This window comes from Pygoscelis adeliae, unplaced genomic scaffold (genome assembly GCF_000699105.1).
Source record: "Pygoscelis adeliae isolate BGI_AS28 unplaced genomic scaffold, ASM69910v1 Scaffold321, whole genome shotgun sequence".
Lineage (NCBI taxonomy): Eukaryota > Metazoa > Chordata > Aves > Sphenisciformes > Spheniscidae > Pygoscelis > Pygoscelis adeliae.
In genome coordinates, this window is record NW_008824039.1 from 491,594 (window position 1) to 506,107 (window position 14,514).

General features: G+C 46.8%; 1 protein-coding gene across 1 annotated transcript in view; it reads left to right on the forward strand.

The window, feature by feature from the left end:
* Positions 1-14,514, forward strand: part of CSMD2 (CUB and Sushi multiple domains 2) — a 308,935-nt gene that overhangs the window by 238,855 nt on the left and 55,566 nt on the right. The window contains 8 exon segments of the mRNA XM_009333469.1: positions 555-758; positions 1,323-1,447; positions 5,668-5,764; positions 6,762-6,866; positions 10,711-10,829; positions 10,924-10,993; positions 13,362-13,478; positions 14,441-14,510. Of these exon segments, the coding sequence (XP_009331744.1) occupies positions 555-758; positions 1,323-1,447; positions 5,668-5,764; positions 6,762-6,866; positions 10,711-10,829; positions 10,924-10,993; positions 13,362-13,478; positions 14,441-14,510 (907 nt within the window).

The window sequence follows — 14,514 nt, forward strand, 5'->3', positions numbered from 1 at the left end:
GTTGGTGATGCAGCATCACAACTTAAATTCCCCTTTTCTTTCTCTTACCCTTCTCATCATGAGGAAGATTGTTTAAAATTGCTGTCCTTTATAGTAATGAGGCCAAGTGAGCTGAGAAACCTGAAGGGTTTTCTGCTGAGGCTCTAGCATTATATGGCAAACCAACTTTTTGGAAAGTCGTGGCTGAATGCCTTGGTTTCCCTATTATAAATGACCTTTCTGATGTGCTGATAAGTTTTCTGAAGGCAAACGGTCTCATCTTAGAAAGCATGCATGGTTCTGTAACGTCCTAGCTGCTTTTACTGCTGTTACTTATTCAAGTAACACTTGAATTGACAGAAGTTTGAGTGAAATGTTATTTGTTTTTCTTCTCAATGGTCATGTTTGGATTCAGCCACACTCTGGGCTTTAGATATAATCGGATTCCGATGTTGTTTTTTAACATATCTTTAACTTGGTACTTCGTATTTCACGTTTGCTCTAACTGTTTTTTGTTTTGTTTTTGCTTTGCAATTGCACGCTCCCCTGCTGGTTTCTCCTGTCTGCAATGCAAGCGGTTCCGCGGACCAGTGCCACCCAGTGCAGCTCGGTCCCGGAGCCTCGCTACGGCCGGCGGCTGGGCAGCGATTTCGCGGTGGGGGCGGTGGTGCGGTTCGAGTGCACTGCTGGCTACACGCTCCAGGGCTCCCGGAGCATCGAGTGCCTCACCATGCCCGGGGCACTGGCTCAGTGGAACGTTTCGGTGCCCACCTGTGTGGGTAGGTATCTTTGGGTTTGGGGGAAGTCAAGACAAAATGGTTCAGTAGTTTGTGCTAGAAAAATCAATTACATCCTTTGGGGTGGTTAAAAAAACCACAAACAGCCCACAACAAAAAAACCAAAACACCAACGAAACAAAAAAACCCAACTATTTCATACCTCCTACATACAAAAGCCAGGCCTGCCTATGAACAAGGGCAGTTAACCCCAAATGTCAGGGAGGGGACCTTTTGATCCAATACTCAGTTGTGGGATCTGGGACAGCATCTAGCATAAATTAGATCTGTCTGAAAGCTGCTGTCATCTTTGGAGGAGAGCAGTTCCTGGAGAACCAGTCTCGTGGGCTGATGTACCCAGTGTTCCCCACGCCTAAGGGCTGTGCGCTGCTTGTGTTAGAAGTTATATGAGAGATTTACTGAAAAGAGGATTATTCAAACAGATCTTATCCTTAAATCATGAGCCAATTCTGCTTGCTTTTTTGTCCATGGACAGATGTTTTAAAGAGAATGTTTTAGTATAAAGCCAAGTCCTTCCATGTTCAAGCATTACTTTGCTTATTTCAGTGCCATGTGGTGGAAATTTGACTGAACGCAAAGGAACCATCCTGTCCCCTGGCTTCCCTGAGCCGTACCTGAATAGCCTCAACTGCGTGTGGAAGATAACAGTCCCCGAAGGAGCAGGAATACAGGTACAGTGTCAGCAGCTGTCGCTGCAGCGTGAGCTGGAGGGGAGAACACACAGTATCTGGTGCACTTAAAGAGGCCACGTGTTACGAAGTTGCTGCTCCTCAAAGGAAAGAGATTGGTTGAATGTGTAATTCTCTGGAATCAGACACTCATTTACACTATGACTGCCAAAAGTGGGTAATATTTCAATGGATTTTTGCCTCCTGGAAGCACTCTCCGTGGGAAATCGACTGGAGCCATGTGGCTGTTCTGGTGTAACAAAATAATTGTGGTATTTTGGGCATATATTTTTATACTGCTTAATTATGCAATGTTGAAAGCAATGAAAGCTACACCAAGGAAGAGTTGCTTGCTCAGAGTGCCTGCGTGGATTTGTTATGCCAGCAGAGTTGCAGCAGTATGATTATACAATTACAGCTTTGCTGTTCATTGTCTCCAGGTAAATGAGCTCGCTCTGTGGTCCCTATCATTCCTCTGCAGAAATAGTCATGCAGACTAGAGGATGTTGAGAATTAAGCCCAACATCAGAGACCGAACCTTAGATAAAGTTCCCATTCAGCACATATATGCCTTGTCCTCACAGAAGGCATCTCGCCGTGCGTTGCCCTGCCATCAGTTGACGCACAGGATATAGATTCTTTAACAGGTTCATTCATTCCACCGGCCTCATTATCAGAGGGTTTCTTTCTTCTTTACACCACTTTGTCTGCGAGGGTTTTGTTCATTAAGTGCTTTTATTTCTCTGTCGTGTATTTGGCTAATAGACTTGTAGGTGGGTTCCTCTCTCTGCAGCACTCACAGCTGTTGGCACACAGCAGTTGTGTTTCTCTCAACAGTTGTATTGAAACATCAGCTCTGCCTTGCTGGATTACAGTCCTGCTCTCCCAGAGGGGGGTCCTTACCTGGTGCCACCGTCGTGACTCAAACCGAAACCTGAACCTGGGTCTGGGGTGGCAGAGCTGGTGGGAGCAGCACCGGGGGCTTCACAGCAAAACAGCACAAGCCTGGAGTGATATTTTGTGCCCTCTGCCAGGCTTTCAGTGTGTCCAGTCCAGCAAATTCCGCTCCCCTCTTTGTTTTTGAAGCCATTTAAAATAGTGTTTTCAAAAGCCTCAGAGCTCACTGTCGATACCTTCCTGTTCATCTGAAATTTTAGCCGTTCTCAAAACCCCCAAATGGCAGGAGGATCCGTTTAGCTCAGCCAAATGTCTGAGGCAGTTTGCAAGTTGCTCGGGACTCCTGGGATCGGGAGGTGATAATTCACTTAATTTTTAAAGCGGTGTAAATAGATGGCTGTATTCTGCATTGCCGCGTTCTGAATGCAAACCCTCGCTGCCACTTCTCAGCCTGTGGAAGAAGCATGTCTTTATTCCTGCGTACTTGTTTCTCACCTCTTTGGTTGTGCAAATGCGGCTCTCACATGTAAAACTGGAAAACGTAATGCCACAGTGTTTTAAAGGTTTCTTTCTTTTTCTTTTAACCCCTTTCCTGCTGGATGTGATCTCTTGCAAGGGAAATAGATATTTTGGAGTCTAGCACGGACCGTCTGCAAACAACAGAGTGTATCCTGTGGCCGAGCTTTAACGCTGCCAGAGCCTTAAGTTCAGTTTTTAGGTCTAGAGTGGGAAGGTTTTGGTGAAGGGCAGGACCGTGATCCTTCACTGTAACCCCTTCCTCTGGTGCTTGGCGACAGTCCGTCTGGACCCGCACCGGTGCTGGGGTCTCTGCTTCCAGCTGTGCGGGGGACACCATGCCGTCGGTGTTGCAAGGGACCCGCCGCCCCTCGGCTCTGCCTTAGATACGGGCCGCTTGCGGGATGGTATCTTCCCAGATCGCATCCGCTTGTGACACTGGGACTTCCACTGGACGTCTTCTATGGGGGAAAAAACGCATTGCGAAAGGTGTTGGCCCCCAGGAAGTAGAACAGCCACAGGAAAGCCCTGTGCAGGAGCTGTCGGTCGGGGGGCAGCCCAGAGGCAGGGTGATGGCCACAGTGCTGGACCCGCCAGGCTCCCGCACAGCGGCTGCGTAACCTGCCCCACTCGCATCGGCTCCACTTCTCCGGTCACCCGCTTTTGTGTGCGAGATGTTCTCAGTTATTAGATACTAATTTAAGCATCAGTTTACCCTCATTTTGTACAACAATTAAAGGTTAAACAACTGTAAATCAGAGGAGGAGGAGGTGAAATTAAAGCTTTCTTGGTAGCGGCGAGTCATTGGCAGGATTTTTATGTAATCGGTGTACGAGCTAGCACTTCTGCCATGAATTATTCATTCCTGTGGCAAACCTTCCTGAGTGAATTAATTTATATACATGGCAGCAAATAGATGCAGATCCCTTGTGAATCCACATGTCAGACTAGAATTAGGACCTTAAAAATGTTTATTCCGTTAAGTTGGGGGGCGAGGAGAATAAATAATTTAGAAAATGTAAGAGCAAACAAAATGCACATTCCAAATCCACGTTCTCTTTCAATAATGTAAATCACAATAGGGGTGTAATTTTGCAGGCTGAAAGGTATTGACTTGGTCAGTGTGATCAGTGATGGCTCTGCAGGGGTCACTGCAATTTCTGCTAGATGAACTCCACTTATTTTTCTTTAAAAAAACAAACCAAAACAAACAACTTTGTAGGAACTTTATAGCCTGCTTTATTATTCAGAATAAACCAAGAAGGAAAAAGTTTAAAATGGCAGAAATAATGGGGTTGGGGTTTTTTTGTGTGCATGTTTTATTTTGTTTTGTTTAGCAGGGCAAAGGCATATTTGGAGATATTTGGAGTGGATGAGTAAATGCAGAATAAGAACACTGCAGGAAAAAAAGGAGGGGGGTTTCACAGAATTAGCAGAGGGCAGGGTGAGTGTGTGTAGGTGCATGTGTGTGCATGCACGCGCGTGTGCACATGGGTGCATGCAGTCAAGATTTGCAGGGCGCTGAAACCTCTTCACAGCGTTCAGTCCAGTGAACGTGTCCTGCTGAGCTCTGTGCTTAAGGGAGTAATTCTGTTGAATTCAGCAGGGCGACTGCAGATCACAAGCGTTAGGCTTAGTAGGAAATCTTCGTCCAAAGAGACCTCAGAAAAATTGAGGCTCTGCAGTAAGCAGATGTGTGAAGGCTGGAAATAAAGGGAAATCCACCTGCCCGAATTACCGGCGTTCTCCCCAAACCCACCGGCAGTGGCACCGAACATCTGCGGCTTCTGCTGTGTGCCAAGAAATGAAGCCTTTCCTCTGGGGCCAAGTTGTACAAGCCGTTTGTGCTCCTGATTTGTCTTTAAGGTTCTCTGCCTAGAAGTTTAATTTGAGGTACCCAGTGTTTGAAAATGTCATCTAGAGCTTACAGATTAAAGCTGGTTTCTTCCAAATACTGTTGGCTTTCTCTTAGGTTTGCTGTCTGACTCCCTCAGGCTGTTGACCAACCTTGATCCTACAGCACAGCTTATTTTTCTTAATGGGACACTGAATGCTTTGAACTCCCAGTACTTAGGAATAAAGGCAGCATCCATTTTAACGGCAATCAAGGAAAACAAATCTATGCAATTACATGTGGATCTTTGCTCAAGTGTAAGAGCTGCTTTTCAGTGTAAATGTAGATTTATCAGATCTCACGATGTTACTCATTTGAGGGTTGCATTGATGTTCTAACTAACGGAGTCAAGTGACTTCCTTAAGCCTTCAAACCTTATGGGGTATGGCAGAGAAAGGTGGGAAATCTGAAAATGCAATTTGAGTGATTTGACTAAAAGCGGAGAAACAAGGCAGCTGCAGAAACTGCATTGGATTAAAAAATCTTGTGGTTTCATGGGGTTTTCTTTGTTTTTATTTTAGCTCTTGGGTTGCTAGTGGTTGCTCTCATTTGGAAGTGTTGCAAAAGTCTTCAGGGATTTCTCAAAACAGAAAAAAAGGCTCAGATTCTGAGCTGCTGTACATTAGCTGTGAAGTGACAGGAGCTCTCCCTTTGTAGCAGCAGAAGACAGCACCCCCCATATGGAAGTTTGGACCGTGGAGTTTGCTGGAAAATAGCTGTATAACCCTAATGGTGGTAGTCAAAGGCAATAGGTCCCCGAGTTTTGCCAGTGCGTTAGCGCAGATAAATAGCAGTGCTGACTTAAAGCCCCAGGGTGTGTTGCTAACTTTATTAGTGGCCCTTTCATTGGTACTATTTCGGTTTGCCAGCATGATTGCAGGAGCTGTGCTGTTACTTTCTTCTTTTTTCTCTTCAGATCCAGGTGATCAGTTTTGTTACTGAGCAGAACTGGGATTCCCTGGAAGTGTTCGATGGAGGAGATAACACAGCTACCATGCTGGGAAGTTTCTCTGGTACGTGTTCAACATCATGTTCAGTGAAGCCCATCAGTGCATGCCTAACTCCTGTTCACGTCAGCTGGACTTCAGCACGTACATAAAATTAAGCGTACGCTTAAGTGCTTCAGAAACTCAGAATAGATTTAAGCTTGTGCTTAAAGGGAATCGTATGCTTCGTTGAACTGGGAATTTGACTACCATCTTCCTGCAGAAAATGTTGATAGAGAGCCTTAAACACAAAACCAGTGGGGTAGGTTTGGGTTTTTTTGCGAAAACCCATGAGCACTTCCACAGCCTGGAAGCGGGAGTTCCCGCAGCGCTGCTGGGTTGTGTGGGGTTAGCTCAGACCACTGCGCTTGGCAGGTTAACCTAACCTGGCCGATTTGCACCAAAATGGATGAAGGGCTACAAAACAACCTTTCTTTTGCTCAGCAGTGGGGACCGTGGCTTTTAGCAGAGCAGGGAGTAGCAAGCAGCCCAAGAGCATTGTAAAGCTTTCAAACAGCAGAGCCACTTGCAAACCGATGGCCCCGATTCTTGCTTATTTAATGAACAAATGTGTTCAAAGTGCTTTGAGGTTGGCAAGAAGGGTCGTGCGTAAAGACCAGCAGACTCTGCTCCCAGCGCTGCGTTTGGGATAGAACTGCCTTGACCTGGTGCTGCAACAGCTTGCAGGGAATGAGGCAGGAGAAGGAATCCGGACCTTGCGGGCGACCTGCGCTCCACCCATGCCGTTTCTCATCCCCGGTTCCTTTCTCGATGCTTTTAATCTGTCTGGCCTGTAAGTGGTAAAACTTCACATGATGAAATTCATCAGTAGACTTTGAAAAGGCCATTGCGGAGAGGCCTTGGGTATTTCTCAATTGGCCTCATTAGAACCTGATCAAAACTAACAGAGCTTGTTAAGTTAAAGGACTTTCTGTTCTCAGCCTTTTCTCAGCTAGTCTCTGAGGACACGGAGGAGGAAAAAAGAATCCTCTTCAGTATCTTTGTGCACCTCTTGTTTTCCCAGGAACTACAGTGCCTGCGCTGCTGAACAGCACTTCAAACCAGCTCTATCTGCATTTCTATTCGGATATCAGCGTCTCTGCTGCTGGCTTTCACCTGGAGTACAAAAGTAAGAGCAATTCAGCCTTGATCTCACAGTTCCTCTGAACGATGGGGAAATGGTTATGGAGCCATTGCCTTGTAGAAGTGGAAGCTGCTTAGTGGGGAAGGGGCGGTGAGCTTTAAGGCCCGTGCTTATGTGGTTTCCTGCTCTCAAGTTGCAGAGAGGGAGTGAGGGTTAAATGCAGAATAGATGCAACAGAGGAGATATGGGCTCATGGGGCGACCCTCATCCTGCTGCTGATGCACTTTGTAGCACCTGTTTGGTTTCTGTGTTGCAGCGCAGGAGGAGTTGTAGAGGCCAAAGTATTAAAAATTCATGGCAAGTTGGCCTGTTCAACACAGTGCTGTAATCTTCGCTTGGGAAGTGCCTAAAACGGTGCTTGCCAGAGGCTGGGAGGGACTGCCTGCTCTTTGCATTCAATATCGGTCATTGCTGGAAACAGCATGCAGGGCTAGACAGATCTTTATGTGATAATTCCGGTTGGAAGGGACCTCAGAGGTCATCTCACCGAACGCCCTGCTTGAAAGCAGGGTCAGATATGAGATAAAACTAGATTACTCACCTTATACATCTTTATGCAGCCTGTGCTTGAAAAACTCCACGGATGGAGACTGCACAAATGCTCTGGGCAGCCTTACATGACAGGATGAGTGCTGCAACCCCTGGCCATCCTGGTGCTCCTCTGCTGAACTCGGTCCACTTTATCAATGTTTTTCTTGTGCTGCGGGGCGCAAAACTGGGTACAATATTTTAGGTGCTGTCTAATGGGTGTTGAGTAGAGGCGGGGGGTAATTGCCTCCCTCTGTCTGCTGGCTGTGCTCCTGTCTGTGCAGCCCAGGACACAGTCAGCTGCCTTCGCTGCCAGGGCGCACAGCTAGATCCTGTTCAGCTTGTCTGCTGGCATGGTATCTCTCTCTGCTTCATGCTTAGAGGTGCAGCGTCCAGACACGGGACAGCATAATTTCCCTAGTGATTGATGCGAATGCATGGCCACCCTCCTTTTGCAGCCTCCAACTCGGGGAGGCACATTGGCATGAACTAAAGGGGAAGCTTTGAGATCATGTTCCAAAGGAGGCACTGCCCAAAGCGTGGGCACCCACTCCTTTCTCCCCCTGTATTGTGTTGGACAGTTTAGTGGGTTCATCCGTTACGGATTATGCCGACACCCTGGCAGAATGGCAGCACCTTGCTTCCAGCGGGTCTCATGCAAGGTTGCATTCAGTTCTTGGGTATACAGACCTGAGAACAGCATTATATATGACGATATACAGAGACTATGTTTTTAAAAAATCCTCAGTGGTAAGAGAACAAACCTGACTAAAACTGGAAGACATGGCAGGGAAGAGAGCCTCTTGGGAAAGGGCGGTCAGGTTTGGATAAGGATGCCAAAAATTCATTCTGCCCCATGTCTGTGTTTTGATTCCTGCTATTGGAGCAGATGTCCGTTCAGGAAAGGTGTGCTACAGCCAAGCTGCAGTGGGTCACAGTGATGGTGGCTGTTATCTCGCCGATGGTACTGCACCAAGGGCTTGAATTGTTCAGGTACAGTCCGGCAGCAGCACAGACAGTGTACAAGCAAGCAGGTGCAGAAGAGCAGCTCTCAGCTCTATTCAAGCGCATCTAAATTGAATGTTTAGCTAGCAGTCAGGTAAGCAAGCAGGCTTGTGCATTTGCAGTGTACTTAAAGATATGGGTGCGACAGGGCCAGGAGCCGGTCTGGTCTTTGTGCAGCTCTCAGGGGACTGGTTAATGCGTGGCGATGGTCTGGCTCTGTTCCTGCACTGGTAGCAGTGATGGTGAGCTGATGAGAGACGTGCTGGGACTGCTGTCTCTGTTCACACAGTCTTCCTGGGGGCAATGCAAACATAATTGTTTCTTGCTAGACACCATGTCTGACAATTGGTTCTGATCACAAATCTTGTGTTTGTCTCTGAAGCCAACCAATGTTCTGCTTATTTTTTCTAAAGCAGCAAATAGATTTGAAAGTGTGTTTCATTTTGTAAAGTGTCCACGGAAATTGCATAGCTGTTGGAGTGCAGAGACTGTGTGCTTTTAGGGGGCCAACTAGTACTAAGCTTTCTAGGTTTTACTGGGTTTGAAGATAGAAACCTTGCATATTAATGGATCCGGCAAGATTACGGCAACCAACAAGATTGGGGAGAGAAAGTGTGCCCCAGATTGCTCTCTGGGAGCTGGAGAAATGGATGTTGTTTTAGAAATTCTCTTGCTGCAACTCCATTTCTTCTCCATTTCTTTTTCAATCAATAAGTTCTCTGAGGATCATATTACCTCATTGCAACAATCATGTTCAGGTTTTTCATGAGGCTTGGGATTATCAGGCTTGTTTGGTTTCTTTGCTGAGAAAATTAGTAGATGTTGATTTTCAGTGCAGCTGGAAATAATATATTTTTTGCTTTGCTTGTACAATTGGAATTTCACGGCTCTGAGCCCCAGGTTTTGTCTTTGTTCGGTTAGAGGTGCTGCAAGGAAGTTTTGAGAGATGAGCTAAAACACCAGAGTTTTCCTCCCCTTTCTCCCTCACTGGATTCCTCAAGCAAAGCTCTTATCTCTACATGCTCAAAAGCCAAAGCAGAGTAAGAACAATTTAGGACTGAGTGCAACTCAGTGCCGCTGATCTGAATCGGAAGTTATTTAAAGCTATTTTCTCTCTTGTCTCTCTGAAGGTCAAGCAATGCAGCCGTGTGTGGGGAGGGACTACATGTTTTCTTGCTGGGAAGCGTGACTCAGGTTTCAGGAGGAGAGTCAGCATCTCCTTTCTCATTTCTTTTTTTCATCTGCTTTCGGCTCAGCCGGCAGACTGTAGGGTTTAAGCAGAGCATTAGCCCTTGCAGTGATGCAGAAGGTTATCTTTCAGTGGCAGCCACCAGCACGGAGAGCGAGGGAGGTGCTGGCAGGCAGCTGAGCCATGGTGGGTGCGAGGTGACTGCAGACACCGGTCTTCGTTTTATCTCCGTTTGGTGTTGCAGAAGGAAGAGGGGGTGGCATGTGTGTAAAGGAGAGTGCATCACCCGCCACACGACGTCAGGGATTGCTAATTGGGTTTGCAGCAGGGTATTCCCAGTTGTAAATGCAGCTCCAGTTGGAAATGGGATTGAATGAAATTTTCGTAGGGTGTTCTGCAGGCACCATCGAGGGCCAGCCACGCTTACTACTGCTTATATCTCACGGTAAATTCAATCTGTAATTGCAAACAGGAAGAATAGGGTCGGAAAATGAAGCCGTGCTGCTTCTGCCCACAAAGGGACAAACTACATACAACACATACTGTATGCCCTTGATATTGCCAGCGAGGGACAGCAGATAGTTCCCTCTTGCATCCTCTCTGGTCTTCTATCAGGTGCTGCCTGGCTGGTAAAGGAGCGTACGCGTAACAAGAGTACGGACCTCGGATGGGGAGGGAGGGTTCATGGCGGGTGGCTTTGTGAATGAGAATGGTTTTTTGCTTTGCAGTGGACATGCTGTCGCAGCTGCAGCTCTTCCACCAAGTCATTAGGGTTCAGCCAAAAACACTTTTAGCCACTAATCACAAAATTGTTTGTGACACCTTTGTACATTTAAAAAAGTGTGTTCCAGGTAAAGTGAAAGCACTAGACGTGAATACCTCGGCATCCTGGACATGCCCTGTAACACAGGGGAATACTGCGTGATCAGGGGTGTCTTTGTGGAGAATCCAAAGGCCGCGGGACTTTCCCACCCAGCGTCTGTGGTGGAGGTTGTTGGTAAAGAGGGGCCTGGGATAAAATGGAGGCGTACGTTTCCGTTCCTTCTGCCTTCAGCACAGATCCCGTCCCCGCTTCCCAGAGCACTCATCTCACTCTTGCCTTCGCAGCCGTTGGTCTGTCCAGCTGCCCGGAGCCGCCCGTTCCTGGGAACGGCCTGAAGATCGGCGAGCGCTATTTAGTGAACGATGTCGTCTCTTTCCAGTGTGAACCAGGCTACGCCCTTCAGGTACCGAACGTTTTCCAACAAAAAGGACAAGAACAAACACCTGGGATACAGGGAGACCCTCCAAACCCTGTGTCTTGTTTTTTCTCTCCTCCAGGGCCACTCTCATATTTCCTGCATGCCAGGCACTGTCCGCCGCTGGAACTACCCACCTCCGCTTTGCATCGGTAGGACTTTTGTTCTGTACCTAGCAGATATTTATAGCACTTTCCTTAAAAAAATAAAAAAGTAAAGGTCTGAGTGAGAGAAATGCAGGTTTGTTCTAGAAGTGTGGTAGAGTGTGGAAAGATCTTCATTTGTTGCAAGGGGAAATTTGAACAAAAAAGTCCTTGTTGGCCACCCCGAATGCTTTATTTTGAATGCTTAAAACATGGCTGTAGTACAAAATGTAAAATACAAAAACAGGTTTTCTCAACAAAAATAAATTCAAAAGGGAAAACCTAAAACTTCTTTATACTGAAAGCAGATTGGGTTTATGGGTTGAGAGTTTTATTTCTATCTTAAGCAAAGATCTTAAGACTGTGGTTTATTTTTATGAAATGCATCATATCATCACTAAAACTGCATCTATTATTGGAGCCTGTTTACACCGCAGGATCTCTGAACGGCACCACTTGGTGCCTTGCTGTCCCTACTTTGGTGTCTAGCAGGTCCTACGTGACCAGCAAGAGCCAGGTCGCTTGTCAAGGCAGCTGTTCGCCCATGGCACCCTCTGAGGAGCAGGGCTGAGGCTGCTGAGTGTTTCAGGCCTTCGGAGAAAAGGACCGGGCAGTTGATTTCCACTGTGGAAGATGTAAGCCCTAGGAGAAAGAGGCACAGAGGTGAAGGGAACTTGCTGGAGTTCTTGGATTATTTTCATTATTTTGCTTTTAGCAAATTTAGATGTTTAATATTCTTATTGCACGTTTTACAGCTTTGAGACATTCATTTATGCATTTAATAGCTTTAGTTAACAGTTATTTCAGGCTCCTGCTGTTCTAGCTTACATCATTTTGCTTTAAAGTAATTATAAGAGCTAACAGTTTTATCCGATGATCTGTAGGCCAGGAATAAATACAGAGACATTTACAGCAGAATGACTGAGCTAAAGGGCTCATACCCAGGGGAGTTGCTCTGAAAGAAATCAGAAGCCTTTCAGCTCAGCGTTAGTGTTGGGGGATCCCAGCATGGAGGAGGGATCCCAATATTATCATCTAGCTGATGACTAGCTGAGCCACTACAAGTTTCAAGTTTTCTTCTTTTAATCGCCATAGGATTTTGCCTGGTTGGGCTGTGCCTACTAGGCACTATCACGGTGTAAATACTAGTGCAGTTTAACTCAGATTGTCTGGTTTTGGACAGTCATGGCCAAGTGCGGTGGCACAAACGCCCATCCACCTGTCTGTTCATATCCCTCAGCTCACATCACTCTTGACTGAAAAAGGACATCCAGCTTCAGAGAGGCATAAACGCGTCTCTGCGGCCAAGTGCAGATCATTGTGAGTGACCGTCATCTTTTATGGGGATGCCGCAGCGCCCCATGCTGACAGCCCTGAGGCTCGTTGTCCTGTGCTAATCATGCACTGATGTCTCTAAACCCTGTCCAGAGCACTGCCGGCTGCCAGCCGCACGAGAACCCAGGCTTTGGTTGTTCCCCTACTCGGAGAACAGCTTGCTTCCCTGGCAAAGCATGCTGATTTTCTTTTGGTCTACTTCATCCAGATGCTTGACTTCTAAATAATTTAGAAGTAGTTCTATTAAAGAGCCATTAAGAGGAAAAAGAAAGAGAAATCTTCTGGGAGAAACCTTGTTAGTAGCAAGTACACATGTAATGAAGTATAGGACAAAGGGAATCTGTACCTGCACTGTCAGAACATGTTAGGAGTATACCTGGGTGTATTTGGCTGGATGGTATTGCCGTAGCAAGGTAGAGGTCATCCAGATAAGCATGAGAAGATGCTATCTATGCATAAATTTCATGTGATGCCTTTTGTAAACATATTTTGTGCTGTCATCTTTGAATCGCTTCTTGGTAGGGAATTTACTTCAGTCAGTGTGCAAACACACTGTTCTATATTTATCAGTAGTTACCCAGCGATTGACAAGTACAGCAGTCAAGGTAGATCAGTTAACCAGAAGAAGAAGTAGCAGTAACTGGAGTCAAAATAGGATCAGTCTGTTTCTTCGCAGTAATTTTTTTTAGGTGGTTAAAAATTCAAACGAGTGCTGTGTGCATGCTGTGCACTGTTACAATGTCTACGGACAGAACAGAGCGTCTGTCTCTCCTCTTGCAGCTCAGATCTGTCCCTCCCACTGTGATTGCCAAAACTGGATCCCTGGGTCCAGGCTTTTATCTCCAGAGGGCAGGAAAAAGGCACATGCATTAGTAATGCGTCCATGCAGTGCCTGGCAAACTTTGTGCTGGTTCCATAGCAGGCTTTCCTTTTTCTCTTCTTAGTTTTTAATTTCTTTATTTCCCACGCGGCTGGCTGGCCGTGGCCGTCGTCCAGAGACACCCGTAAGTGATCCTGACCATTAACACTGTTGATTTTACAGCTCAATGTGGAGGAACCGCGGAAGAGTTGGAAGGAGTGCTCCTGAGCCCGGGGTTCCCAGGAAACTATCCAAGCAACCTGGACTGCACATGGAGGATATTGCTGCCAGTGGGGTTTGGTGAGACAGCTGGTTTTGTTTTGATGCTATCACAGAAGAGATGATAGGAAGATACCGACCCTGTTTGGTCAGTGCTAGATGCATTGTTTGCCAAGATGAGTTACAGAAACTCTGTTGTTTGACCTCCTGCTCACACTTTCCATTAAAGATGCATTTATATGGTGCTATGAAATGATATTTTTTCAAAAGGATTACAGGTCACCATGGAGTGTGACAGGTTGATAAGGATTTGTGGGCACGCCTCTGAATCAGCTGTAACATCCTCCCGTAGTGTGCTTGCGTACTTCCCCGTCTTGAACTACTCACGTTTGTAATAGCCTTAGAACATCACCAGTTGCATCAACCTTTATAAACATAACAAGTGACCAAAGCTTGTGTCGGATTATATCCTGTCTCAGCTTGAGTTCGTGCAGGCATCAGCCCATTCAAAATGAGGATCTCCCCAGCCATTAGTAAGAGAGAAATTTGCACACCTCCAGCTCAGCTCTTCTCCAGGACAGCCCCGTCAGGGTGCCTAATTGCCAGGAGGTGGAAGTATTGCATGCCTGGAAGGAGTGCTGACTCTCTGGGTTTTCTGAATTCACTCTCCTCCTCCCGGTGTAGCTGCCGTGTGCTGCTGGGGAAAAGAAACACCCGGCTCAGCCTGGCCTGCCATCTGAGCTGGCTGCACTCAGTTTGGCGAGGGGTGATCCTTGTAGCTCTGTGCTTGCCTTCCTAATTTCTCTGGTGTCAGGCAGAGGGAGCGGCGTGCGCTCCAGCAGCGTGAAACTACGGGCATTAATAGCCTGAGCTTGTCTGAAACTAGCAGGACCCATATACCTACAGGCACCCTCTACCTCCAACACAGTAAATGTACTCCTGCTGATTGACCAGGCTATACTGGGCTTCGCTGGGCGAGCGGTGCTGATATGCTAAGGCTTGGGTGTAGCTTTAGAGGCAGACTGTTCATTCCTCCTCTCCAGGTGCTCACATCCAGTTCCTAAACTTCTCCACTGAGCCGAACCACGACTTTGTCGAAATCCGCAACGGGCCGTAC